This window comes from Mercenaria mercenaria, chromosome 5, assembly GCF_021730395.1.
Source record: "Mercenaria mercenaria strain notata chromosome 5, MADL_Memer_1, whole genome shotgun sequence".
Classification (NCBI taxonomy): Eukaryota; Metazoa; Mollusca; class Bivalvia; order Venerida; family Veneridae; genus Mercenaria; species Mercenaria mercenaria.
In genome coordinates, this window is record NC_069365.1 from 74,705,928 (window position 1) to 74,731,963 (window position 26,036).

A 26,036-nucleotide genomic window follows, 5' to 3' on the forward strand; every position below is an offset into this window, starting at 1 on the left:
CTGACCAAAATTCATGAAGATCAATTGAAAAATACAGCCTCTATCGCATACACAAGGTTTTTACGTGATATGACCTAGTGACCTAGTTTTTGACCCCAGATGACCCATTTTCGAACTCGGCCTAAATTTCATCAAGGCAATCATTCTGACCAAAATTCATGAAGATCAATTGAAAAATACCGCCTCTATCGCATACACAAGGTTTTTCTTTGATTTGACCTAGTGACCTAGTTTTTGACCCGAGATGACCCATTTTCGAACTCGGCCTAGATTTCATCAAGGCAATCATTCTGACCAAAATTCATGAAGATCAATTGAAAAATACAGCCTCTATCGCATACACAAGGTTTTTCTTTGATTTGACCTAGTGACCTAGTTTTTGACCAGAGATGACCCATTTTCGAACTCGCCTAGATTTTATCAAGGTTATCATTCTGACCAATATTCATGAAGAAGAATTGAAAAATACAGCCTCTATTGCATACACAAGGTTTTTCTTTGATTTGACCTAGTGACCTAGTTTTTGACCCGAGATGACCCATTTTCGAACTCGGCTTAGATTTCATCAAGGTTATCATTCTGACCAATATTCATGAAGATTAATTGAAAAATACCACCTCTATCGCATACACAAGGTTTTTCTTTGATTTGACCTAGTGACCTAGTTTTTGACCCGAGATGACCCATTTTCGAACTCGGCCTAGATTTCATCAAGGTTTTCATTCTGACCAATATTCATGAAGAAGAATTGAAAAATACAGCCTCTATTGCATACACAAGGTTTTTCTTTGATTTGACCTAGTGACCTAGTTTTTGACCAGAGATGACCCATTTTCGAACTCGGCTTAGATTTCATCAAGGTTATCATTCTGACCAATATTTATGAAGATTAATTGAAAAATACCACCTCAATCGCATACACAAGGTTTTTCTTTGATTTGACCTAGTGACCTAGTTTTTGACCCGACATGACCCATTTTCGAACTCGGCCTAGATTTCATCAAAGTTATCATTCTGACCAATATTCATGAAGATTAAATGAAAAATACAGCCTCTATCGCATACACAAGGTTTTTCTTTGATTTGACCTAGTGACCTAGTTTTTGACCCGAGATGACCCATTTTCGAACTCCGCCTAGATTTCATCAAGGTTATCATTCTGACCAATATTCATGAAGATTAATTGAAAAATACAGCCTCTATCGCATACACAAGCTAAATGTTGACAGACGACGGACGACAGACGACGGACGACGGACGACAGACATCGAGCGATCAGAAAAACTCACCTGAGCATTGCTCAGGTGAGCTAAAAAAAACTTGACGGGCATTATCGCAGTATGTTGGTTCATCTTTATTTCAAATTTCATGAAATTCTACCAGCTAGTTACTGAGAAATGGCTGCGGATGGACATTTTTCAGTAAATAAAGGGAATAACTCTAAGGGAATTGACCAATTCAGAAAAAAACCTTAACAGGCATCATCGCAGTATGTTGGTTCATGTTTATTTCAAGTTTCATGAAATTCTACCTGCTAGTTACTGAGAAATGGCTGTGGACGCACGCACGCACGCACTCACGGACAACGCCATTTCAATACCCCCCTCCTGATTTCATCGGCTGGGGATAATAAATCACTAGATAGCAGTTTTTTTCTTAAACTTTATCCAAAATTAAACATTAAACAATTAACATAACAGTGCATCATTACCTATTTTGGGAGACATACTACTAGTATGAACAAAGATCACATTTTACATTTTTTACAAAGTTTGTCCTTAAAGACAATTTTGACTGTGTGCGGATATATGAGGCTAGCCTTCAAAGTGTTAGTAACAAAAAACTAAGTAATGCTGATTCCCATTTCTATGCTTTTAGCTTTAGTGACATAGCTTTGCTCCTATACATAACTAAGTAAAACGCAAGTTCCTGTAAACAAAGGAAGGACTTCCATGTCAAGGAACAATAGTGCCAAAATGTCACAATATATGCCCGTCACAGCAAATTTCTTTACTCTAGCACCTGTATTTGCAAATGGAATTTTAATTTTGTGGTTGTTTAGTAATCATTGTAATACTTTTGTTTTTCTAAGTCCAAAAAAACAAATTCTTACCAGATAACTTACAATACACCTAAAATTGGAATTGTTTACCACCGAAAAGTGGTCTTGTTTTTTCCCTACGGTCAATTATAAAAAAGTTACATTCTTGCATAAAAACTACTTTTTTCACTGGATCCGCCCATGTATTAACACGAGAAAAATCGTGTGCAAACAAGGCAATTCACGTGCTGTTAATACCCGATTCTTATTTTTGAAATGCTTTGCCAGGGATATATGTATGTGTTTTTACGCACACTGATATTTGGCATCTGCGTCTTGTTTCTTCCTTAACAACCTCATCTTGTAGCATTATAAATACAATGTAATCCATAGTATGTTTAGCTGTATCTGTTTCCAACCCCAAACGTACTGCCCCCATCAATGTACGCCCTAGCTTCTCTTAGAGTTCACTCCCTTTACAAAGCGTCTGTTTAGTTATTGTAAATAACTGTGAATAAATAAGTATCGCGTGTAACTTGTGCTATTGTTCGTTTTTAGGTATTATATTTATGATTTTGGTAAGTATCAGTCGGTATGTTTTTTATCTAATTTCTCTAAGAATTTATATAAACAGCTTGGAAATTTACCACTACGTTCGTACACATTGGTACTCCAACTGTGTCCGTACTCAATATAACTCGAATGCAAAGTTATTATTCTTGAAATTGTGATCGAGTCCACCAAATTGTGAAATGATATGAACAATTATTGGTAATTTTATGTTTGTAATAATGAGAGATAAAAATCGCTTAAAAACCTTCAGGAGGTGCTTTTGATAGCGTTGTTTATTTCCGGGCCCTGGATACGGATATTTAAAACATGTTTACCGTTTCCAAGAACAACTGGAATGGTAAATAAAAATGTACCAGAATCGTCAAGTCATCACGTATGAAAACAATACATAAATCACCGTGAAATATTTTTATGCAAGAATAGCGACAATACACGTTTGTTTTGTGTATTAACACTGCAGAAGCCCTGGGGATATGTTTGTGACCTCGACCTTCGGTCTCGGTCACAAACAATCCCGCGAGCTTCTGCAGACGTTAATACACAAAAAAACGTGTATTATCCCTACAATATAAGCTATTTATAGCAACAATTACGGGAAGTTAATCTTCAAAAAAAAAATCCCATAAAAAAAAAATCCCAAAAAAAATTGTAAGTCCTCACAAAAATCTTTACAAGGTAGAGATTGGTCAAAATACACCTCAAAATTGGATGTAGCTTGCATGTTGTACTACAGAAAAGTGGTCTCGATTTTTCCCTACGACTAGAAATGAAAAAGTTATAATATAATCTATTTATAGTAACAACAAAGGGAAGTAATTATAAAGAAGGGAACTGCGCATGACACTTTGTCTCAAGATGGTGTATAATTGTGCCAAGTTACATCAAAATCCCTCCATGCATGAAGAAGAAATGCTCCGAACAAAGTCATACTTGTATCTGACCTTTTGCCTTTAAGTGTGACCTTGACTGTAGACCTAGGGACCTGGTTCTTGCGCATGACACTCTGTCTTGAGGTGGTGAACATTTGTGCCAAGTTATATCAAAATCCCTCTATGCATGAAGAAAAAATGCTCCGGACAAGGTTTTCATTCTTGTACCCTTTGACCTCTAAGTGTGACCTTGACCTTAGACCTAGGGACCTAGTTCTTGCGCATGACACTCCGCCTCGTGGTGGTGAACATTTGCACTAAGCTATATCAAAATCCTTCCATGCATGAAGAAGATATGCTCTGGACAAAGTTTTCTTTCTTGTACCCTTTGACCTCTAAGTGTGACCTTGACCTTAGACCTAGGGACCTGGTTCTTGCGCATGACACTCCGTCTCATGATGATGAACAATTGTGCCAACTTTCATCATAATCCCTCCATGCATGCATGAAGAAGACATGCTCGGGAAAAAGTCATTCTTGAATTTGACCGTTGACCTCTAAGTATGACCTTGACCTTAGACCTAGGACCTGGTTCTTGCGCATGACACTCCGTCTCATGATGGTTAACAACTGTGCCAAGTTTCATCAAAATCCCTCCATGCATGTAGAAGATATGCTCCGGACAAAGTCTGTGGACGCCGCCCGCCTGCGGCTTTCCCATAATATTTCCGTTTTTCCAACGGGCGTATAAAAACGGAAGGGCTTCCATCTCAATAAAGTTTCATGAAGAAGTTCCTAGTTGATAACCAAAGGGAAGAACTTCCATGTCAATGCATGTTCTCGATGACCAAATAAAGGATTTCCATCTCAAACAAGAAAGGAAGGACTTTGTCTAGGAAGAACTAATGAAAGATTTCCATGCTAACACATATTCTGGAAGAACCAAAGGATTACAAAATTCATGAAGCACTCCAGATCATATTTTCATGTTTATAAATACGGATATCTAGTCATGCACAAATTCTTCCCCGTAAGTGTAAGTTATTCTTTCCAATTTATAATATTACTTTCAATTTATTTGTTAGCCTATTGTAAAATTGTAAGTTATCCTTGGGTTCTAATTTTCATGGATTTTCTTTGTTGCGTCAATAGACAGTGAAAAGTTTCAAATCAGGCAAGACAGTGATTCCTCAAAGTCACTCAGGGACAAGAAAAAATGCTGGGGTTGTCTAAGGTTTTGAGCAATCCGAACATACAGTATACAGAGAACCACATTAATTCCTTCAGTCCATCGTGGTGCTAGTGCCATTGATGCTCAGCAACCATTCTTTCAAAGTATGTTGTACACTGGGTGATAAATAAAAAATATACAAAATATTGTCAAAAATACTGAAAAACACGGAATAGAAAAAACAAGAGCTGTCTCCATAGGATGACATATGCCCCCGATGGCACTTTGAATGAGTAATTATGGGCGATGTTAGAGTTTAGGACCTTTGACCTACGGAGCTGGGTCTTGCGCGCGACACGTCGTCTTACTGTGTCACACATTCATGCATAGTTATTTTAAAATCCATGCATGAATGACAAAGATATGGACCGGACACGCCCATCAACGCACTATCATGAAAAATGACCTTTAGCGTCTAAGTGTGACCTAGACCTTTGAGCTATGGACCTGGGTCTTGCGCGCGACACATCGTCTTACTGTGGTACACATTCATGCCAAGTTATTTGAAAATCCATCCATGGTTGACAAAGATATGGACCGGACACGCCCATCAATGCACTATCCTTTAAAGTCTAAGTGTGACCTTGACCTTTGAGCTACGGACCTGGGTCTTGCGCGCGACACGTCGTCTTACTGTGGTACACATTCATGCCAAGTTATTTGAAAATCTATCCATCGATGATAAAAATATGGACCGGACACGCCCATCAATGCACTATCCTTTAATGTCTAAGTGTGACCTTGACCTTTGAGCTACGGACCTGGGTCTTGTGCGCGACACGTCGTCTTACTGTGGTACACATTCATGCCAAGTTATTTGAAAATCCATCCATCGATGACAAAGATATGGACCGGACACGCCCATCAATGCACTATCCTTTAATGTCTAAGTGTGACCTTGACCTTTGAGCTACGGACCTGGGTCTTGCGCGCGACACGTCGTCTTACTGTGGTACACATTCATGCCAAGTTATTTGAAAATCCATCCATCAATGACAAAGATATGGACCGGACACGAAAATTGTGGACAGACTGACAGACCGACAGACTGACAGACGGTTCAAAAACTATATGCCTCCCTTGGGGGGCATAAAAATTAGTTTCACATGTAAGATCAAATATCATTCGCTCATTTCAACCAGATCTTATATTTTCACTATTAGGTACACAACATTAGAAACAAGTATTCATTTTTGCATGTTTGCTCAATCTTCAAATCCTTCTTCCGCTGAACAATATCATCAATGAGATTATCCAGTATCTGCAAAATATAATGCAATCAAATTATACTAGTGTCCAATACGGCTATTCTGGTGGTCACTTATCCATACATACCCAATTCAGTTTGGAACACATTATTAAATAACATTTTCATTCTAAATTTACTGCAGAACCTGTCCTAGCAGCCACCTGTATAAAGCAGCCCCTTGCCTTAACCAGCCAATCAGCTACCTTCCCTAATTGATTTTTTGTTCTATTTTCAACTTGCCTTAACCAGCAAATCAGCAACCTTCCCTAACTGACTTTTTGTTCTATTTTCATCTTGATTTAACCAGTTTATTAGCTACCTTCCCTAATTGACTTTTTGTTCTATTTTCAACTTGCCTTAACCAGCAAATTAGCTACCTTCCCTAACTGACTTTTTGTTCTATTTTCAACTTGCCTTAACCAGCAAATTAGCTACCTTCCCTAATTTACTTTTTGTTCTATTTTCAACTTGCCTTAACCAGCAAATTAGCTACCTTCCCTAATTTACTTTTTGTTCTATTTTCAACTTGCCTTAACCAGTTAATTAGCTACCTTCCCTTACTGACTTTTTGTTCTATTTTCAACTTGCTCCGTACTTCTATTTGTTTAACAAAGTTAAGGACGTATGCTAGAATTTGGTGCGAAAATTTTCCCAATAACAGAATTTCTTCAAACTTTGGATATTGAGGGACAATCATCTAAGAAACAAAAAAATGCAATAAAATCATAGGTCACCGGTATCGAAAAAGAGTTATCTGCCCTTGAAAACGGCATTTCCCCCAAAAATGACGTTTTCAAGGGCAGATAACTCTTTTTCGAATATGGTGACCTATGATTTTTATTGCATTTTTTTGTTTCTTAGATGATTGTCCTTCAATATCCAAAGTTTAAAGAAATTCTGTTATTGGGAAAATTTTTGCCCATCTCATATACAGGGAATTCTAGCATACGCCTTTAAAGTAATTGAGTTTTGCACAATTCTACCTGCATTCTTGGAATGACAACTGAATAAGGTCAAACTATTGGTAGACAGGAAGAGCAGTGCATAAAGCATTTTCCTTGTATTGAAATTCAAACCGGTACTTTATTGGCCAATGGCTTTTGTTGCTGCATTAACATTGGAATTAATAACAAAGTCAAAATGTTTAATAGGAAAATAATATACATTTTCTTATTTAGAATATGCAGGTTTTAACCAAATATTGTTTATCTGATATTTTTCAGTCAAAAATATATTAGATTTTTTCACTGTGAAATTTCCAGATATTTTTCACTGTATATTTTCATTATTTTGATAATTCTCAGAAAACGTTGTAATAATTTTTTCCCTTCCAATCAAAGATTCCTTTTGCAGCATGTGGCTGTACAATATATTAACAGTTCATTATTCTTATTAAAACACAGACCAACAAAGTTTATACCTGTCTGCACAGTCTGAGATCAAGGAACTTGAGTTTTGTCATTTCCTCTGGAACTCTCAACAAACATTCGCCATAGATACTACCTATACCTGAAAGATCCAGATTCTCCATGTTGCTGAAAAACAAAACAAACCAATCATTTGTTTAAAGATTCATTGTAATAGGCAACTGGTTTGTTTGTTTGTTTTAGATTTACCGTAACTCATTTTTTTCGAAAGTATTTGAGTCAAGTAAAGGCAGGCAAATAACCTAACCAGTGTTCCTGGATTCTGCACCAATATAAACCTATTCTCCATAAGTAACTGCCAACTTCCCCACATGAATCAAAGGTGGAGGACAAATAATTTCAGACACAATGTCTTTTATCAAATTGTCACAAAGAACACATAGCCTGCCCTGAGAATGAACTCACGGCCCCGCGATCCATAGATCTGTGCTCTCCCTATAGAGCTACATGTAAGCGGGCAGGCATATATAAGGTGTATCATGTAGCTAAGTTCAATTAATTTGAACAAATGTTTGATCGACATAATCCATAACTGGGTTTTTCAATAATTGCAACTGTACTTTGCAATATCTAGATCTAAACTATAAATGAGCCGTGCTATGAGAAACCCAACATAGTGGCATTGCGACCAGCATGGATCCAGACCAGCCTGCATATCCACGCAGTCTGGTCAGGATCCATACTGTTCGCTTTCAAACCCTATTGCAATTAGAGAAACCGTTAGCGAACAGTATGGATCCTGACCAGAATGTGCGGATGCGCAGGCTTGTCTGGATCCATGCTTGTCGCAAAGCCACTATGTTGGTTTTCTCATGGTGCAGCTCATGTCATTTTAAAGGTGTTTGAAGGAGGAAGCAGGCTATTTTTTCATTTTTACATTACTTTTAATGATGTCAATTTCATGGCCGGAAGTGCACTTTTCCCCAATTTTAAAATTAAAAGTTATTAAAGTGCCTGTAATATATTCAAAATTTCTACCGTACTGGTAAGTTCATCTCATAAACATTTATTCCTTTAACATGTTTAACACCTCTTGCAAAGCTGGGTGCATCACTTCACATGCTGAACAACATCCTTATGAAGTTTCATTACTCTAGTTCATATACTCTTCCTGGCACATGCAACATAACCCCAGATGTTTTGGAATGGGGGAAAGGGACCTGTTATAGTACCTGATCCAGTATAGTTTTAGCTATTACATGTATAGCTAAATTTTCTAATATAGGCAATATTACTTGTCAAGTCCTAATAATATTAGGGCAGTATACAGTTTACTCAAACTAAAACACGGAAGGAAAGCTACATTCCGTGCCTTCCGGTGTACAAAGCTGAAAGCAGACAAGAACAAGAGCTGTCCGTAAGAAAGCCAATGCTTGACTATTCGAATTATTGTTCCAGAAGCCTAAAAATATTACCCTTCATGTAAAAATATCTATAGGGTTTCAATCCAGTATCTGCATTAGGTTTGGAGATAGTAACTTGCATGCAAAACTTTAACCAGAAGTTTTAAGTTCAAAAGGTGACATAATTTGACCAAAATGCATGTCAGAGTTATGGGACTTGATGCAATCATCTAGTTGCAACCCCGAAAGGCACATGTGAAGTTTCAATTTAACATCTGCATTTGTTCTGCAGATAGTAACTTTAACCAGAATTTTCTAAGTCCAAAATGGGGCATAATTTGCCCAAAATACATGTCAGAGTTAGTGGACTTTACCCAGTGAGGTTAGTAATTGACCTAGAAAAAGAATAAAAAGTTTCAAAGTTACATGCCTTTAATTCATAGCTGTATGTACTTGCATGCAAAATTTTACCAGGATTTTCTAAGTCTAAAAGGGGGCATAATTTAGCCAAAATAAGGTCAGAATTATGGGACTTGATGCAATCAACTAGTTTTATAACTCAAAGACACATGTGAAGTTTCAATTCAATATCTACATTAGTTTTGGAGATGGTAACTTGCATGTAAAACTTTAACCAGGATTTTCTAAGTCCAAAAGGGGGCATAATTTGGCCAAAATACATGTTAGAGTCATGGGACTTGACCCATTGGTGTTAATAATTGACCTAGAAAAAGAAAAAGTAAGTTTCAAAGCTATATACCGTTAAATGATAGCCATATGTACTTGCATGCAAAACTTTAACCAAGGTGTGATGCCAACGCCGACGCCAGGGAGAGTAGAATAGCTAGACTATTCTTTGAATAATCGAGCTAAAAATACAATAATTTATTAAATTCTACAGTAATGGTTAACAATGAGAGTGACAACATAACATTTCTTTCTAGATATACGATAAAACCTGTCATAATAGAAACTGATTAAAGGGACCAATAAAGCATGTTGTTATTCAGGTAAAGCTGGAGCAATATGTACAGTTTATGTACATAAAGAATATATAAGGACACCGGCACCATACAAATATTTCCGGTTAAAATAAAACTAGTTTCTGGCAAGCAAGATGTACAGCACAATCAATTTTTTAAAGACTAAGGGCATGGGGACTTGGATTTATCCCCTGTATAATGGTCTAAAGCCCTGGCTACTTCTTCTGACAGACATAAAATTCTATTTGGGGGGAACCCCAGCCCCCTTCTACTTTGAAACTTCCAACCTCTACTTCATTAATTATGAAACCCCTGAAGACAGGAACAATCTTTGGTAACTGTTAAAACTATAACATACATGCCCTCTAGAACAGCCTCAAAGCACAAAATTCAACTGGACTGATCCAGGTTTATACTCATTTTTCAACAAGTTCACTTATATAGTAATGGTCAGTTAATTAAACCAATCCTTCTGGATTCTGTACAATTAATGAACTATTCTCTGCAAGAAACTGATAACTTCCCAACATGGATCAAAGTGTCGGACAAATGACTCCTGACAAATTGTTTCCTGTCCAATCATCCCAGCACTGGTTTGATAAAATGACTACATCGTCTGTCTTAATATGCTGTAATGACTCAAGTTACATGCACCTCCTTCGGCATCATTTTTTTCCGACAGAAATGCAAAATACCTATCAGCAGTGATCCACTATAGAGATAAGTCCTGTGTCTGTGATGGAATCACACCAGCTCAGAGACAGCTCCTTCAAGTGGCTGCCACACCTAATATCATATAAAAGGAAATAAAGTGAATCTTTAAATTATCTCTCTTGATAAAATTGGCAGCCATTTTAGGTAGCAATTTTCTAGAAGGTAAAAAAGTCGTAAAAGAAGCAAAAAGAAGATAAAATTCTAAGGATGCCCAATATATTCATCCATACTTGAAGATTACACTGTCATTTGAATGTTCCATCTTACTTTCAGCAGATTTTAAATCAGGAATGAACCTCAAATTTGCAGCCAGGAAAGCTTATGTCACTTACATTAGAACTGGACTGGTTTAGGTATGACTATTGTTAACATGAGCTGTCACAGGAGCCAGTGCATTCGACTATTTTGATGCTGGACAGTGAAACTAGGCACATCTGAGGAAGCTGAGCTGTCACTGGAGTGTTTTTTTACTCCAATGTGTACAAACATATTGGACAATAGCTTAAGTCTGTGTCACATGTATACAGTAATTTCAGGGATAGAGAAGTGTATTTAGAACATTAAATAAGTATAAAAGGGACAAAATTCATGGAAATTTCAGCAAAAGTAATGCACCGTGACACTGAATCATATTATGTGGCTAATAATGTCCAGCAACTGTTTGAAGTTTTAATCAAATCAGTGAGTAAGGACACAGGTGCATCACAACTTGAACCTGAAATTCTAATAAGAAGAGGAAATAACTCATAGCATTTTTGTGCCAGTATCATGAATATTGTGTCAAAAAACGAGGGTATAATTCATGAAAAATTGGTGTCAAAGTTATGGGTCTTGTGTCATACAAAGAGGATGATCATGTGGAAGAGCTGTTTTAAGTTAATCAAATTCATTTAGCAATAATAAAGATAAAATGAAATTGCACCAACATTAACCTGAAATTCTAACTAAATAAGAGGCATAATTCATGAAATATTGGTGCCAGAGTTAGGGCCCTTGAGCAATATGATGTGGATGATGATGTGCTACAACTATTTCAAGTTTGAATCTAATCTGTCTGGTAACAACAAATACAGAGTGAGAGTGCATTAAGAATTTAATGGTTATAAACCTGATAATTTATGTAAAAGGAAGCAAAATAAATTCATACATGAGCTGTCCATAAGACAGCGCGCTCGACTTTTCTCAGTGCGTGACTCTGAATTAGAGCTTTGCCGGTAAAAAAAAATTCCAAGTTAAAAAGGGAGATAATTCTATTAAAATTCAAATCAGAGTTATGGGAATTGTGTCTCCTGGTGTAGACTTTGATAGTAAATAACTATTTTGAGTTTCAAGTCAAAAGCTTTAATAGTAACAGAGATATTTGACTTTATCAAAACTTTTAACAAAAATTCTAAGTTAAACAAGAGGGCCATGATGGCCCTATATCACTCACCTGTTATCATTGCACTTAAGGAGAAGTCTTCAAGGTCAAAAGATCATAATAAAAATCAATCAAAAGAATTATGAGAAAATACAGCTGAAATTTTCTTAAAGTAACTTTAAAAACAAGATTTGAAAACTTTTTTGTAGAGGTCCACTAGGCAATGCTACATGTCAAATATCTAAGCTCTAGGCCTTCTGGTTTATTTTTAGCGTATTTTTAGAAAATTTTTCTACGTACAATCAAGTAACCCCATGGGGCAGGGTCAATTTGACCCCAGGGATCATGATTTGAATAATTTTGTAAAAGTCTAGTAGGCAATGCTACATGTCAAATATCTAAGATCTAGGCCTTAGGGTTTATTTTTAGAATTTTTTTAAAGATTTTCCTATGAAAAATCAAGTGATCCCTAGGGTGGAGTCAATTTTGATCCCGGGGGACATGATTTGAACAAATTTTGTAGAGGTCCACTAGGCAATGCTACAAGTGAAATATCTAGGCTCTAGTCCTTCTGGTTTATTTTTAGAAAATTTTTGAAGATTTTCCTATGTAAAATCAAGTGACCACTGGGGCGGGGTCAATTTTGACCCAGGGGGTCATGATATGAACAAATTTTGTAGAGGTACACTAGGTAATGCTACATGTGAAATATCTAAGCTCTAGGCCTTCTGGTTTATTTTTAGAAATTTTCTAAAGATTTTCCTATGTAAAATCAAGTGACCCCTGGGGTGGGGTCAATTTTGATCCCGGGGTCATGATTTGAACAATTTTAGTAGAGGTCCACTAGGCAATGCTACATGTCAAATATCTAAGCTCAAGGGCTTCTGGTTTTTAAGAAGAAGATTTTTAAGATTTTCTTATGTAAAATCAAGTGACCCCTGGGTTATGTTTTGAATAAAACTGGTAGAGGTTCACTAGGCAATGCTTCACACCAAATATCTAAACTCTAGGGCTTCTGGTTTTTGAGAAGAAGATTTTTAAAGTTTTTCCTTTCGGTTGCCATGGCAACCAGAGTTCTGCATGGAATTCAATTTTTTGAAAAAATTTTAAAGGGGGCCACCCAAGGATCATTCCTGTGAAGTTTGGTGTAAATCTGCCCAGTGGTTTTCAAGAAGATTTGTTTACAAATTGTTGACGGACGATGTACGACGCACGACGGACATCAAGCGGTCACAATAGCTCACCTTGTCACTTCGTGACAGGTGAGCTAAAAAGGGCATAATTCTGTCAAAATTCAAAACAGAGTTATGGGAATTGTTTCTCCTGGTGTAGACTTTGATGGTCAAGACAAATTTTAAGTTTCAAGCCAAAAGCTTTGATAGTGACAGAGATATTTGATTTTATCAAAAACTTCAACCAAAAATTCTAAGTTAAAAAAGGGAATAATTCTATCAAAATTCAAATCAGAGTTATGTGGATTATTTGTCCTGGTGTAGACTTTGATAGTAAATAAGTAACTAATAACTATTTTAAGTTTCAAGTCAATAGCTTTGATAGTAACAGAGATATTTGACTTTATTAAAACTTTAACCAACGGCGATGCTGGGGCGAGTGCAATAGCTCTACTTTTTCCTTGAAAAGTCAAGCTAATTATGACTTTTTATCTTCTCTTCGAAAATAAACCTTGTGTACTGAAATACCCACATTATCCATGAAAACAAGTTTCCTGAAAATAATAACGCTTTCACAGTAGCTGTATTCAAGTAAACAAATACATATCTCATTTATCTGCTTTCAAAGTCTTAAATCTACATACATGTATCAGTGTCCAAAGAAAATGGTCATTTTGGTCAAAACCATAAACTATCTAGCCAGTGTTACATTATTACACTGGGACTAAAATTAACCTTTAGCCTGCTGGTAGTAGGTGATTCTGCCCTTGCGGCCAGTGCAGACCAAGAGGTGCCTGCACCTCTATGCAGGCTGATAATGATCTGCACTGTCTGCTATTCTGTCAGTTAATTGTCAGTGAAAACTCCTTTTATAAACAAGTGTTACTGCCAAAATTGAATGATGGACCAATCCATTTTAGAAATTTAACAGGGTAAAGGTTAAGGAGAAAACAAAACTTTCCTGGTATTTTAAGATACTTACGCTTGTAACATGTCAGACACAACTTGATCATTGACTTCAATACACTCAGACAGATTCAAGACCCGCAGTTTTGATAATGAAGCTTCTTTGAAAAAACTAGACAGCCCGTCAGAGGAAAAGTCTCTGCCTTTACTTAATCTTAGATAGACCAAATTCTTTAATTCCTGAAGAAGAAACATAAAACAAGTTTATAAAACAGGTAAAATTTTGTTTTTAACATGCTATAATGGCAAAATAAGTACAGTCGACATTGTACAAACCACCACCTGTATTACACGGCTACTAAACGCTAGCGCCACCACCAAATTGTGGTGATAAGGAAAAGAGCTATCGACATTTCCATGGTGCAGCTATCGCCCGTTTCTACTTGTAAACACGTAAGTAAAGTTTATATTTTGTCTTATATTTTCATTGATAGAATTTTTTCGAAAATCTGAGAATGCAGTTCCGTGTAACAACACTTTTACTACAGGTTGGCCGAATTTCATTAAAATATTATGCAAATTGTGGTGCCAGGAGCTTTTCTCCCGAATTTGACAGTGGCATATTTTTATATCTGCCAGTATTCGAACACCATTCCGATGAATAGACACACTGTAAGAACATACCTGCGCATGCAAATGGTGTAGAAATGAATTACACGTATTCCCATACACCAAACAATTACGAAAAACACAGTAAAAAGTTAAAACACGACTATTTTTGAAAGCGGTGGCGCTATCTCTCAAGTGGTGGCGCTATACAGTAGTGGTGGCGCTGTTGTATATGATTAATGGCTGAAATATTCAATTTTAATATATGAAAATGTCTATCTGCATGCCACGGAAATTTCTACAATAATCGATGTTATCAACCTATCCCACACTACACCCAAATTACGTTACTCAACAAAATACATGTAGTAACCTCTGACATGATCGCAAAATAATCTACATGAATATGGATTCAGATTGTACATCTAAACTCTATTGCTTAATCATATTTTATCGATTGGAATTGAAAATGTACTGTACTCGCTTTTCAGAAAGAATTGTGAAAGTAAGGTCTTCTGTTTACAATGACATGCAAACAACGTATAAAACAAAGGGGAGTAACTTTCAGAATCTTAATATAACAAATAAATTCTACACTATCTTCAAATTATTTCCTGGACACAAATCTTTGTTTGAAATAAAAGTACTATTTTTCTGTCTGCGAGTATTTTGTTCTTTTTTTCTTGGATAGAGAATGTTTCATAAAGGTAAGTTAACTATGATCGTGTTTTTCTTTCTTTAATAACATAATTCCCTGCAGGAAAATTATCAATTAGAGAATGTTGGTGTTTGTTTTGTTCCAAATGTGTCAGCAGTTCGTATTATTAAATGTCGTAACAGCGCCACCACTACTGTATAGCGCCATCGCTAGAGTTATAGCGCCACCACTTTTAAAAATTCTGGTATATTTCTTCTAACCCGAGATTTTATTATTTATGGTGTGTGCGTATATAATTATTTATCATTTCTACACCATTTGCATGCGCAGGTATGTTCTTACAGTATGTCTATTCATCAGATTGGTGTTCGAATACTGGCTGATATGAAAATGTGCCACTGTCAGATTCGGAATAAAAGCTCCTGACACCACAATTTGCATATTATTTTAATGAAATCACAGCCAACATGTAGTAAAAATGTTGTTACACGGAACTACATTCTCCGATTTTCGAAAAAGATCTATCAATGAAAATATAAGACAAAATATAAATTTTACTCACATGTTTACAAGTAGAAACGGGCGATAGCTGCACCACGGAAATGTTGATAGCTCTTTTCCTTATCACCACAATTTGGTGGTGGCGCTAGCGTTTAGTAGCCGTGTATTAAGCTACTTTTTTATTAACCTTCAGCCTGCTGTCGGCAAGTGATTCTGCCTTTGCGACCAGTGCAGACCAAGATCAGCCTGCACATCACTGCAGTCTGATCATGGTCTGCACTGTTCGCTATTCAGTCAGTAAATTTTCAGTGAACACCCCTTCAAATAATAAATGGTATTGCCCAAACTGAATGATGGACCAGTCCATTTTAGAAATTTAGCAGGGTAAAAGTTAAACGACCCCTTCAAATCCCACCTGAACATTTTTACAACATAAATTAATTCTAATTCTATTTAATACATTTCAGTTAAAGTCCTGATTACCAGTAGTTCCAGAAAAGAACATGTTCAAGTACAAAAGCAAGACATCTTATGGGACTCAGCTGTAGATACTTACCTTTAGATATTCTAAAGACTGATCAGTTAGACATTCACAGAAGGAGATGCCGAGATGTTTCAACTGCTTGCAGCGTGAAAGTTGCTCAAGTCCTACATCAGAAATTTCTTTTTCTCCCCCATCCAGCTCCACCTCCTCCAAGAATAGGTAGTGACTGTCCACCAAACCTTTCACTCCTCTGGAAAACAACATTATCAGAAATTGCACAGGAACTTTCAGAGGAGACAGCTCACTCAACTATTCAATGCTGCGTAGTGAAATATGGCGTATTTGATACGTATTTAATACATCAGTACCCATGATCACCTTCAAGCATTCAACAACAAAAATCATGCATATCTACTCATATATGATGTGAGTGACTCTGTGGAACAACTATTTTAAGATCTGAATCAAATCCATGTAGTATTAACAGAGACAGAGAAAAAACCAGAAATTCTAAGAATAAAAGGGGCATAATTCATGGAATATTTCCATCACAGTTTTTGTTTGTTTTGGGTTTAACGCCGTTTTCAAACAGTATTTCAGTTATGTTACATTATATTGTAACGGCAGGCAGTTAACCTAACCAGTGTTCCTGGATTCTGTACCAGTACAAACCTGTTCTATGCAAGTAACTGCCAACTTCTCCACATGAATCAGAGGTGGAGGACCAATAATTGCAGACACAATGTCGTTTATCAAATAGTCACAGAGAACAAATGCCCTGCCCAAGGATCAAACTCACAACCCCGCAATCCTTAGACTAACGCTCTAGCTACTGAGCTAAGCGGGATCACAGTATTTACATATTTTGTGTCACATGATGCGAGTGATGGTGGGGAGTAACTCTTATTCAGTCTAAAACAACTTCATTTGGTTATAACAGTGAAAGAGTGAAAATGCATTAAAATATTGACCTGAATTTTTTAGTAAATGGAACATAATGCATGAAAATGATATGCCAATATAATAATGCCATGGGAGATGAGGAGGAACAACTATTCTAAGTCTGAAACAAAATGAGCCGTGCCATGAGAAAACCAACATAGTGGCTTTGAGACCAGCATGGATCCAGACCAGCCTGCGCATCCGCGCAGTCTGGTCAGGATCCATGTTGTTCGCTTTTAAAGACTCCTGCTATTAGAGAAACCATTGGCGAACAGCATGGATCCTGACAAGACTGCGCAAGCTGGTCTGGATCCATGCTGGTCGCAAAGCCATTATGTTGGTTTTCACATGGCGCGGCTCAAATCAATGTAGTATTACAGAGATAAAGTGAAAGTGCATTATGACATTAACCAAGCTCTAGACATGGCTGACATAATGTTCAGTAGGACACTGATAGCTCACTATATAAACTGTATAGTCAAGCTTAAAAAATGAACTTATTTTGAACAAACCATGAAAACAATTTTACAAACTTTTCACAACATGTAATGTATAATACAGAAAATGATGCTTCAGTTGGCAGCAATGTTCAAATCATGAAATGAATATCATTTTAACAAGAGCTGTCAGTGGACAGCGCGCTCGACTATTCTCAGTGCTTGATAGTATAATATAAGCAATGAGTAAAACTTTAACATTACAATAAGCATATTCTAAGTCGAAAAGGGGCCATAATTCAGTCAAAATGCTTGATAGAGTTGCCTCCTCCTTTTTACAGACTGTGGTCATGATGGTAAACAATTATGCAAAATATGAAAGCAATATCTCAATGGACTTTGAAAATATTTGGGGTGGTACGCAAACTTTAACATTTATTCTAAGTCGAAAAGTGGCCATAATTCAGTCAAAATGCTTGATAGAGTTGCCTCCTCCTTGTTACAGACTGGGGTCATGATGGTAAACAAGTATGCAAAATATCAAAGCAATATCTCAATGGACTTTGAAAATATTTGGGGTGGTACGCAAACTTTAACATTTATTCTAAGTCGAAAAGGGGCCATAATTCAGTCAAAATGCTTGATAGAGTTGCCTCCTCCTTTTTACAGACTGTGGTCATGATGGTAAACAAGTATGCAAAATATGAAAGCAATATCTCAGTGGACTTTGAAAATATTTGGGTTGGTACGCAAACTTTAACATTTATTCTAAGTCGAAAAGGGGCCATAATTCAGTCAAAATGCTTGATAGAGTTGCCTCCTCCTTTTTACAGACTGGGGTCATGATGGTAAACAAGTATGCAAAATATGAAAGCAATATCTCAATGGACTTTGAAAATATTTGGGGTGGTACGCAAACTTTAACATTTATTCTAAGTCGAAAAGGGGCCATAATTCAGTCAAAATGCTTGATAGAGTTGCCTCCTCCTTTTTGCAGACTCGGGTCATGATGGTAAATAAGTATGCAAAATATGAAAGCAATAGCTCAATGGACTTTGAAAATATTTGGGGTGGTACGCAAACTTTAACATTTGTGTGACGCTCACGCCGACGCCGGGGCAAGTAGGATAGCTCCCCTATTCTTCGAATAGTCGAGCTAAAAACAAGAGGGTCATGATGACCCTGAATCGCTCACCTGTGTAATATGAGCCACATGTTTAAAATGGCAAACTTATGGTAAAATATTACAAAGTAGGTCAGTAGGTCATATTCATGATCACTGAAAGTCAGTTTTAAGATAGGTGTGCAAAACTGTACATGTCATCCAAATTTCAAGGTTGTATCTTAAAACAAGAGGACCATGATGGTCCTGAATCGCTCACCTGTCCCAACATGACCCAGTTTTGAACTGAGTATGACGTCGTTTTTTTTCTATTATTTGACATAGTGACCTAGTTTTTGAGCTCATGTGACCCAATTTCGAACTTGACCTAGATATCATCAAGATGAACATTCTGACCAATTTTCATAAAGATCCCATGAAAAATATGGCTTCTAGAGAGGTCACAAGGTTTTTTTATTATTTGACCTACTGACCTAGTTATTGATGGCACGTGACCCAGTTTCAAACTTGACCTAGATATCATCAAGGTGAAATCTCTGACCAATTTTCATGAAGATCCATTCAAAAGTATGACCTCAACAGAGGTCACAAGGTTTTTCTATTTTTAGACCTAATGACCTAGTTTTTGCCCGCAGCTGACCCAGTTTCGAACTTGACCTAGATATCATCAAGATGAACATTCAGACCAACTTTCATACAGATCCCATGAAAAATATGGCCTCTAGAGAGGTCACAAGGTTTTTCTATTATTTGACCTACTGACCTAGTTTTTGAAGGCACGTGACCCAGTTTCGAACTTGACCTAGATATCATCAAGATGAACATTCTGACCAACTTTCATAAAGATCCCATGAAAAATGTGACCTCTAGAGAGGTCACAAACAAAAGTTTACGCACGGACGCACGCACGGACGGACGACGGACGCTGTGCGATCACAAAAGCTCACACTGTCACTTTGTGACATGTGAGCTAAAAACACAAGAAAGTAGGTCAGGCTCAGCAGGTCAAAGTCACAGTCAGGTGACCCCTAATCACTTGGGACCATCAGGTAATTATAATTAAACAGTCTAGGAAATATGATCTGATAATTTTTGAAGTATTTATTCCTATATAACTCATATAGCAAGTGACCCCCAGGGCGGGGCCTCTTTTCACCCCAGGGGAATAATTTGAACAATCTTGTTAGACATCCACTAGGCAATGCTACATACCAAATATCAAAGGCCTAGGCCTTGAACTTTCAGACAAGAAGATTTTTTTCCCTATGTAAGTCTATTTTAAATTTGGGACCCCAAGGGCAGGGCCTCTTTTCATCCCATGGGCATTATTTGAACAATTTTGGTAGAGGACCACAAGGCAATGCAACATACCAAATATCAAAAACCTAGGCCTTGCAGTTTCAGGCGAGAAGATTTTTAAAGTTTTTTTCTTATATAAGTCTATGGAAAACTTGAGACACCCCAGGGCAGGGCCTATTTTCACCCAGGGGCATAATTTGAACAATTTTGGTAGAGGACCTCAAGGCAATGCTACATACCAAATATCAAAGGTCTAAGTGTAGTGGTTTCAAACAAGAATATTTTTAAAGTGTTTTTCCTATATAAGTCTATGTAAAACTTGGGGGTCCCAGGGGCACAATTTGAATAATTTCTATAGAGGACCATTAGATGATGTCACATGCCAAATATCAAGGCTCTACGCCCTGCGAATTTTGACAAGAAGATTTTTTAAGTTTTTCCTTTTGGTCAGTCAGGGGTGTAACTGTTTTAAGTTATGTAACCTATTTCAGTTACTTTTTCAAGCATTTTATAACCTGTATTAGTTATAAAATATAGTTAACTCAGGTAAGTTATTCAAAAAAAGTCTTTTTGCTGTTCTCACAAAGTGACCATTAAAGTGAAATTAGTAGCAAACTGTGATTAATCAAATTCTCTTTTAGTCTGAGCATGACCTGATAAGCATAATGGGATATTAAGAGTTTTATAGCTTTAAAACGTTTGTTTTTACATAAAACTTTATCAGCCTTGCATAAAATTTTTTACTGCATAGCTGGAAAGATAAAAGGTCAAGGATTCAGGAAATAATTGCATTAGTTTCATTCATAATGAGGTATTGGCACAGGAGGGCTTTGTAATATTTTATGATAACTGAAACAAGTTATGAAAGTTTAAGCAATAACTCAGATGGGTAATAAACTGCGATAACTTGAAACAGTTACACCACTGAATGTTGGTTGCCATGGCAACCAGAGTTCTGCATGGAATTCAATTCTTTGAACAATTTTGAAAGGGGACCACCCAAGGATCATTCCTGTGAAGTTTGATGTAATTCTGTCCAGTGGTTTACAAGAAGAAGATTTTTTTAGAAAATGTTGACGGACGCACGACACACGACGGACATTGACCGGTCACAAAAGCTCACCATGAGCCTTTGGCTCAGGTGAGCTAAAAAGGCTGATGACACGATACTGGAAAAAAATTTCATTGTTAATACATTCTGTACTATACTGTCTGGTCAGCAAATCTTTCTAAGCAGACAGATTTTAATGACTGTGAAAAACCTGCCAGTCATGGGTGTTAACATTCAACAAAAGAAGAGCTCGTAGAACACGAAATGCCTTCCTTGATGCATTCAGTTATTGCGCAAACAACCTAAATTATTTTGTCACTGTACACAAAAGTTCTACTGTTCTGGGTCAATGTGACCTTGACCTTTGACTTTGACCTATTGACCTCAAAATCAATAGAGGTCATCTGCTGGTCATGATCAACCTCCTATTAAGTTTAATGATGCTAGGCCCAAGTATTTTTGAGTTATCATCTGGAAACGATTTATCTGTTCCGGGTTACTGTGACATTGACCTTTCACCTACAGGCCTTAAAATCAAAAGCCATTAGGGGTCATCTGCTGTTGATGTTCAATCTCCAATCAACTTTCATGATCCTAGGCCCAAGCATCTTTTGAGTTATCATCCGGAAACCATTTTAACTGTTCCAGGTCACTGTGACCTTGACCTTGGACCTACTTATTTCAAAGTCAATAGTGGTCATTTGCTGATCATGACCAACCTCCCTATCAACCTTCATAACCCCAGGCATAAGCGTTCTTGAGTTATCATCCCGAAACGGATTGGTCTACATACAGACCAACTGACTGGCCTACCGACCGGCCGACATCTGAAAACAATATACCCCTTCTTCTTTGAAGGGGGGCATAATAAAGTGTTATTTCAATGCAAACAAAACTAAGAAATGTAGTTTACTTGGGCCAATGTTTGTTCAAATCTGACATATCTCATCTTTATCAAAATTCACCAACCATTAAGATATCAATTTTGTTCTGATTAATCAACACTGAAATTTTGACTGATTCTTAAAACATCTTTCCTGTTCTTCTTGAGGGAAATAACATGTCCTTAGTTGAGCCTCGCCATGAGAAAGCCAACATAGTGGGTTTGCGACCAGCATGGATCCAGACCAACCTGCACATCCGCGCAGTCTGGTCAGGATCCATGCTGTTCGCTTTTAAAGCCTATTGCAATTAGAGCAACTGTTAGCGAACAGCATGGATCCTGACCAGACTGCGCGTATGCGCAGGCTGGTCTGGATCCACGCTGGTCGCAAACCCACTATGTTGGTTTTCTCATGGCGCGGCTCAGTTTATTGATATTTTTTCTGCACTTTTCTTGGCAGCGAGTAATAGTAAAACACATTGCCTTTAATTGATCACACAGCATTTTATGCTTTATATATCATCTGCCTATAGGTAAGATCTTTTCTATAATGAGAGCTAAACAGCGCATTTGACTTTTCTCAGAGCTCGACTCTGAATTAGAGCTTTGCCAGTAAAAACTTTTTAAAACTTTTGTTTAACCAAAAAATCTTAAGTTAAAAGGGGCATATCTTGGTCAAAATTCAAATCAGAGTTATGGGATTTGTTTCTCCTGGTGTAGACTTTATGATAGTTAATAACTATTTTAAGTTTCAAGTCAAAAGCTTTGATAGTAACAGAGATATTTTACTTTATCAAAAACTTTAACCAAAAATTCTAAGTTAAAAGTGGGCATAACTCCATCAAAACTCAAATCAGAGTTATGGGGATTGTTTCTCCTGGAGTAGACTTTGATAGTTAATAACTATTTTATGTTTCAAATCAATAGTTTTGATAGTAACAAAGATATTTGACTTTATCAAAAACTTTAACCAATGGCGACGCAATGGGGCGAGTGCAATAGCTCTACTTTTTCTTCGAAAAGTCAAGCTAATAAAGAAAGGAACATTAAGGTACCTGTCTGTTAAACTTATTCCATCCAAATTAATGCTTTTTATCTCCGGAAGCCCATCAGCTAGAAAGATAATTCCGCAGTCTTGAAAATAATAGCAGTGTGAAAAGTTGAGATGTGATAATTTTTTACATTTTACAAAATATTTTAGGCTTCTATTTTCAAGCTTATGACACCCTTCCAAATTAATTTTCCTCAGATCCTGACAGTTTTTAGGTAGACACTGTAACATATCACAGGTAAGATTATCACAGAAACCAAAATCAATTTCCTGTATTCATGGACAACTTTTGGTCAGTGAGGCAACTTCAGCATGTGTGATATTCACTCTACCTCTGATTATAAGTTTCTTAAGCAGGGGAGCTTTTCCTATCACCCATAAGAAATTTAAACTTGAAAGATGAGGGCAAGTGCTAAAATCAAGACTTTTCCAGAGACTGTGGTCTAGAGAGATTTGCCGCCATTTGCGACAAATTGGAGCTACATTTTGACAAAGTTCTTTGGTTGTTAAATATGAGAATATTTTCACAGTAAGCTCATAAGGTAAATTGTGAAACACACTTCCTTCACATCCTGCTTTAGACATCAATTTATCAATATTTGTGAATGGAAAAATTTCATATGTTTTCATATTTCTTGACACCCAAAGTTCCCCAACATGTTCATGATTCACACTTGTTTTCATCCTTAAATCATCTCTATCATATATGCATGTATTCTCATCTCTTACAACCACATCCTCGGTCATTTTCAATTTTTCTGTATCGTCATTTTCAGCATTCACGCATTCCAAGTCATACGATGTTATAAGTTTAACTCTTTCTTCAGTGCCGTCATGCCGTAGGTAAAATGATTTAGCAACATCTTGACTGAGAGTGTTTGTACTACTTGTACAAACAGAAGCTTCTCTAGTATTTACAGAATATTCCGCCTCGTGTAATGCAACTTCAGGTTCCTCTTCAGCATCATTAGAAACCTCTTTTTCATCATCACTAACAAAAACATCAATCTTTTCAATATTGATTCCATTAATACTTGCAGCATCTACTGTTCTGCAGGCTTGTAACTGTGTATCTTCATATTTTTTGTGCGTTTCCACGTTTTTTGGACATTCAGAAATTCCATTCACATCACTTGTTTAAATGATTTATAAGTACTGCATAAAAAATTATAAATTTGATTACTGACCATTTGACTATATGCCTGGCACAACATGCATGTTCACTGCCTATAGAGTTTTCATCTCAACAGCAAAAATTGCATCTTTGAGGCAAATTCTCAAGACCAACACTTTCTGTATTCATTCTGAAATAAAAGCAAAATAGAAATACTTAAAAATCTCACATGTTTAACAACAAAAACAAAACCTCAATCGTTTACAGAAATGCCTAGTCATCTGGTAATGGACTTCTAGCCTCTGTTCTAGATGTTCTGTAACTTGACTCTAGACTACCTCTACAGGTTTTCAGGGGTGAAATTTAGCAACATTTTCTACTAGCTAAAAGTAGCTAGTGCACTTTTTGTTCACTAGCTAAAATGAAAAGCTACCGCTGTACCAGCTAATGTTAAACAATAACATTTAATTACTTTATTAATATTTTACTGGCCAAAACTTACTGATTAATCTCTGTAAGTAGCCAGTCACAAAAAAAATAAATCTATTAGCTTAAAATAGCTAGTGCCATTTTTATCCACTTACAAGCTAAAATCAAAGCCTTCCATGTTAACTTGATGCAAGCTGCAATCATGCATTATATCAGAGTTTTGTTGAACAATAAGATTATCATTTATAAACATAAATGATAACATTCCTTTCATGAAGAAAAATGTGTACCTGCAGAACAAACTTTATTAAAGCTCTAAAGACATTTGCTTGGTATATTAAAAATTGACTAGCTAAAATTAGCTAGTACATTTCAAAGCCACTAGCTATTCTCAAATTCCACTAGCATTTAGCTTGTATGCTTGTCTAAATTTGAACCCTGAGGTTTTCTATCTAGTAATCATTTTATCATAAACAACACTGGTGAATTATTTGGATAGTTTTGTATTGTGTTTCATAATTTTTCTAATAATAATGGTCATAGCTTAAATCTGAAAAAATGTGGATAATTAAACTCAAGAAACAATACTTATTAACAATGTATTTTCATTTTTGAGGTTGCCCAAAAACTTTGTTTATTTTTGTTTAAGGATTGGCTCTAAATTACGATAAATATTGAATTTGAGATATCAAAAGTCTGTTTAATTAATTAAACTCTACATAAGCCTACATAATCTAACTGATTACAGAACAGAGGCTAGGCATCCGGTCGGCGGTTAATGAACAGCTGATGACATCTTGTGAATTCTTAAAACAATACAGACTTCAGGGAAGTTGGAAAAATATGACAGGACATTTGGTCCAGCAATGTCTAAAAATCTGCCGGACCGAAAAAGATATGCCGGACCGAAGAAAATGTCAGTGTACCGCATACATTGCTTTTCTCTATCATATACAAGCAAGGGGTGATTTTTAGTCCATTTCTCGTTAAATGTTCGGTCAACCCTCTTATTTTCGTACATTTGTTTCCTTTCACTACGATTGTTAGGCGTTAATTTACGTTTCTTTCCCAGTTCTGTCCCGGCATAATTATGTTAGTGACGCCATCTTGATATGTTGTCCGAGATGTTGCGGTTCTCGGGGTACAATAAATGCCGGTCAGTCGGACCGCATCCGGATCAGGGGAGTGGAATTACTATGTCCGACTCGGGAGTTTCGGCCAGCGGACAAGTGCATTTTTCCATTCCACTTGTCTGCGGACAAGTAGAAATTCTGAGGTCACAAACTTTGTTTCATTCATATATTGTTATTATGGGGGTAGTAATTAGAAAGAAATTACATGTACTCGTATTTATCGGTAAGAATTATTCCTATTATTAGCGAGAAACGTCAAAAAACTCGGAACAGTACGACACATGTATATTGCGTGCATCGGCACCATTTTTTTATTGTTTTCTGGCTGTGGTTCAATCGCAGAATGACGTCATCTCGCACTGGTTGGATTATATCGAATATACTGTACAGCCAGATGGCATCATGTTAAAATGCTGATGAATATTTTTAAATATTTTGTTCCCGGTTCTATTGC

At 36.6% G+C, this 26,036-nt stretch overlaps 1 protein-coding gene across 4 annotated transcripts; it reads right to left on the minus strand.

The window, feature by feature from the left end:
• Positions 1-3,156: 3,156 nt before the first annotated feature.
• Positions 3,157-24,210, minus strand: LOC123557635 (F-box/LRR-repeat protein 2-like). Of its 4 annotated transcripts, XM_053543991.1 has the most exons (7): positions 24,094-24,210; positions 22,911-22,968; positions 16,193-16,439; positions 13,945-14,108; positions 10,416-10,502; positions 7,384-7,498; positions 3,157-5,975 (listed from the first exon to the last, which is right to left on the minus strand). In XM_053543991.1, the coding sequence occupies exons 3-7, from the start codon at positions 16,382-16,384 to the stop codon at positions 5,874-5,876; spliced, it is 660 nt and encodes a 219-aa protein (XP_053399966.1). In that variant the 5' UTR covers positions 16,385-16,439; positions 22,911-22,968; positions 24,094-24,210; the 3' UTR covers positions 3,157-5,873. The 4 variants fall into 4 exon arrangements, with proteins under 4 accessions (XP_053399966.1, XP_053399964.1, XP_053399967.1 ...); XM_053543989.1 differs by lacking the exon at positions 24,094-24,210 and having other exon boundaries at positions 16,193-16,370; positions 22,911-23,151; XM_053543992.1 differs by lacking the exon at positions 24,094-24,210 and having other exon boundaries at positions 22,911-23,036.
• Between the last annotated feature and the right edge of the window lie 1,826 nt (positions 24,211-26,036).

Bases quoted from the DNA above. Each gene is read 5' to 3' on its own strand.
- LOC123557635 (XM_053543989.1), bottom strand. From the start codon at position 23,137: ATGTTACAGTGTCTACCTAAAAACTGTCAGGATCTGAGGAAAATTAAT. The intron at 14,109-16,192 runs GTAAGTATCTAC...TTTCTTCTTCAG, and splicing joins AGTCTTTAGAATATCTAAAG to GAATTAAAGAATTTGGTCTA. The intron at 7,499-10,415 runs ATAGGTATTTTG...TTTGTTTTTCAG, and splicing joins TCTATAGTGGATCACTGCTG to CAACATGGAGAATCTGGATC.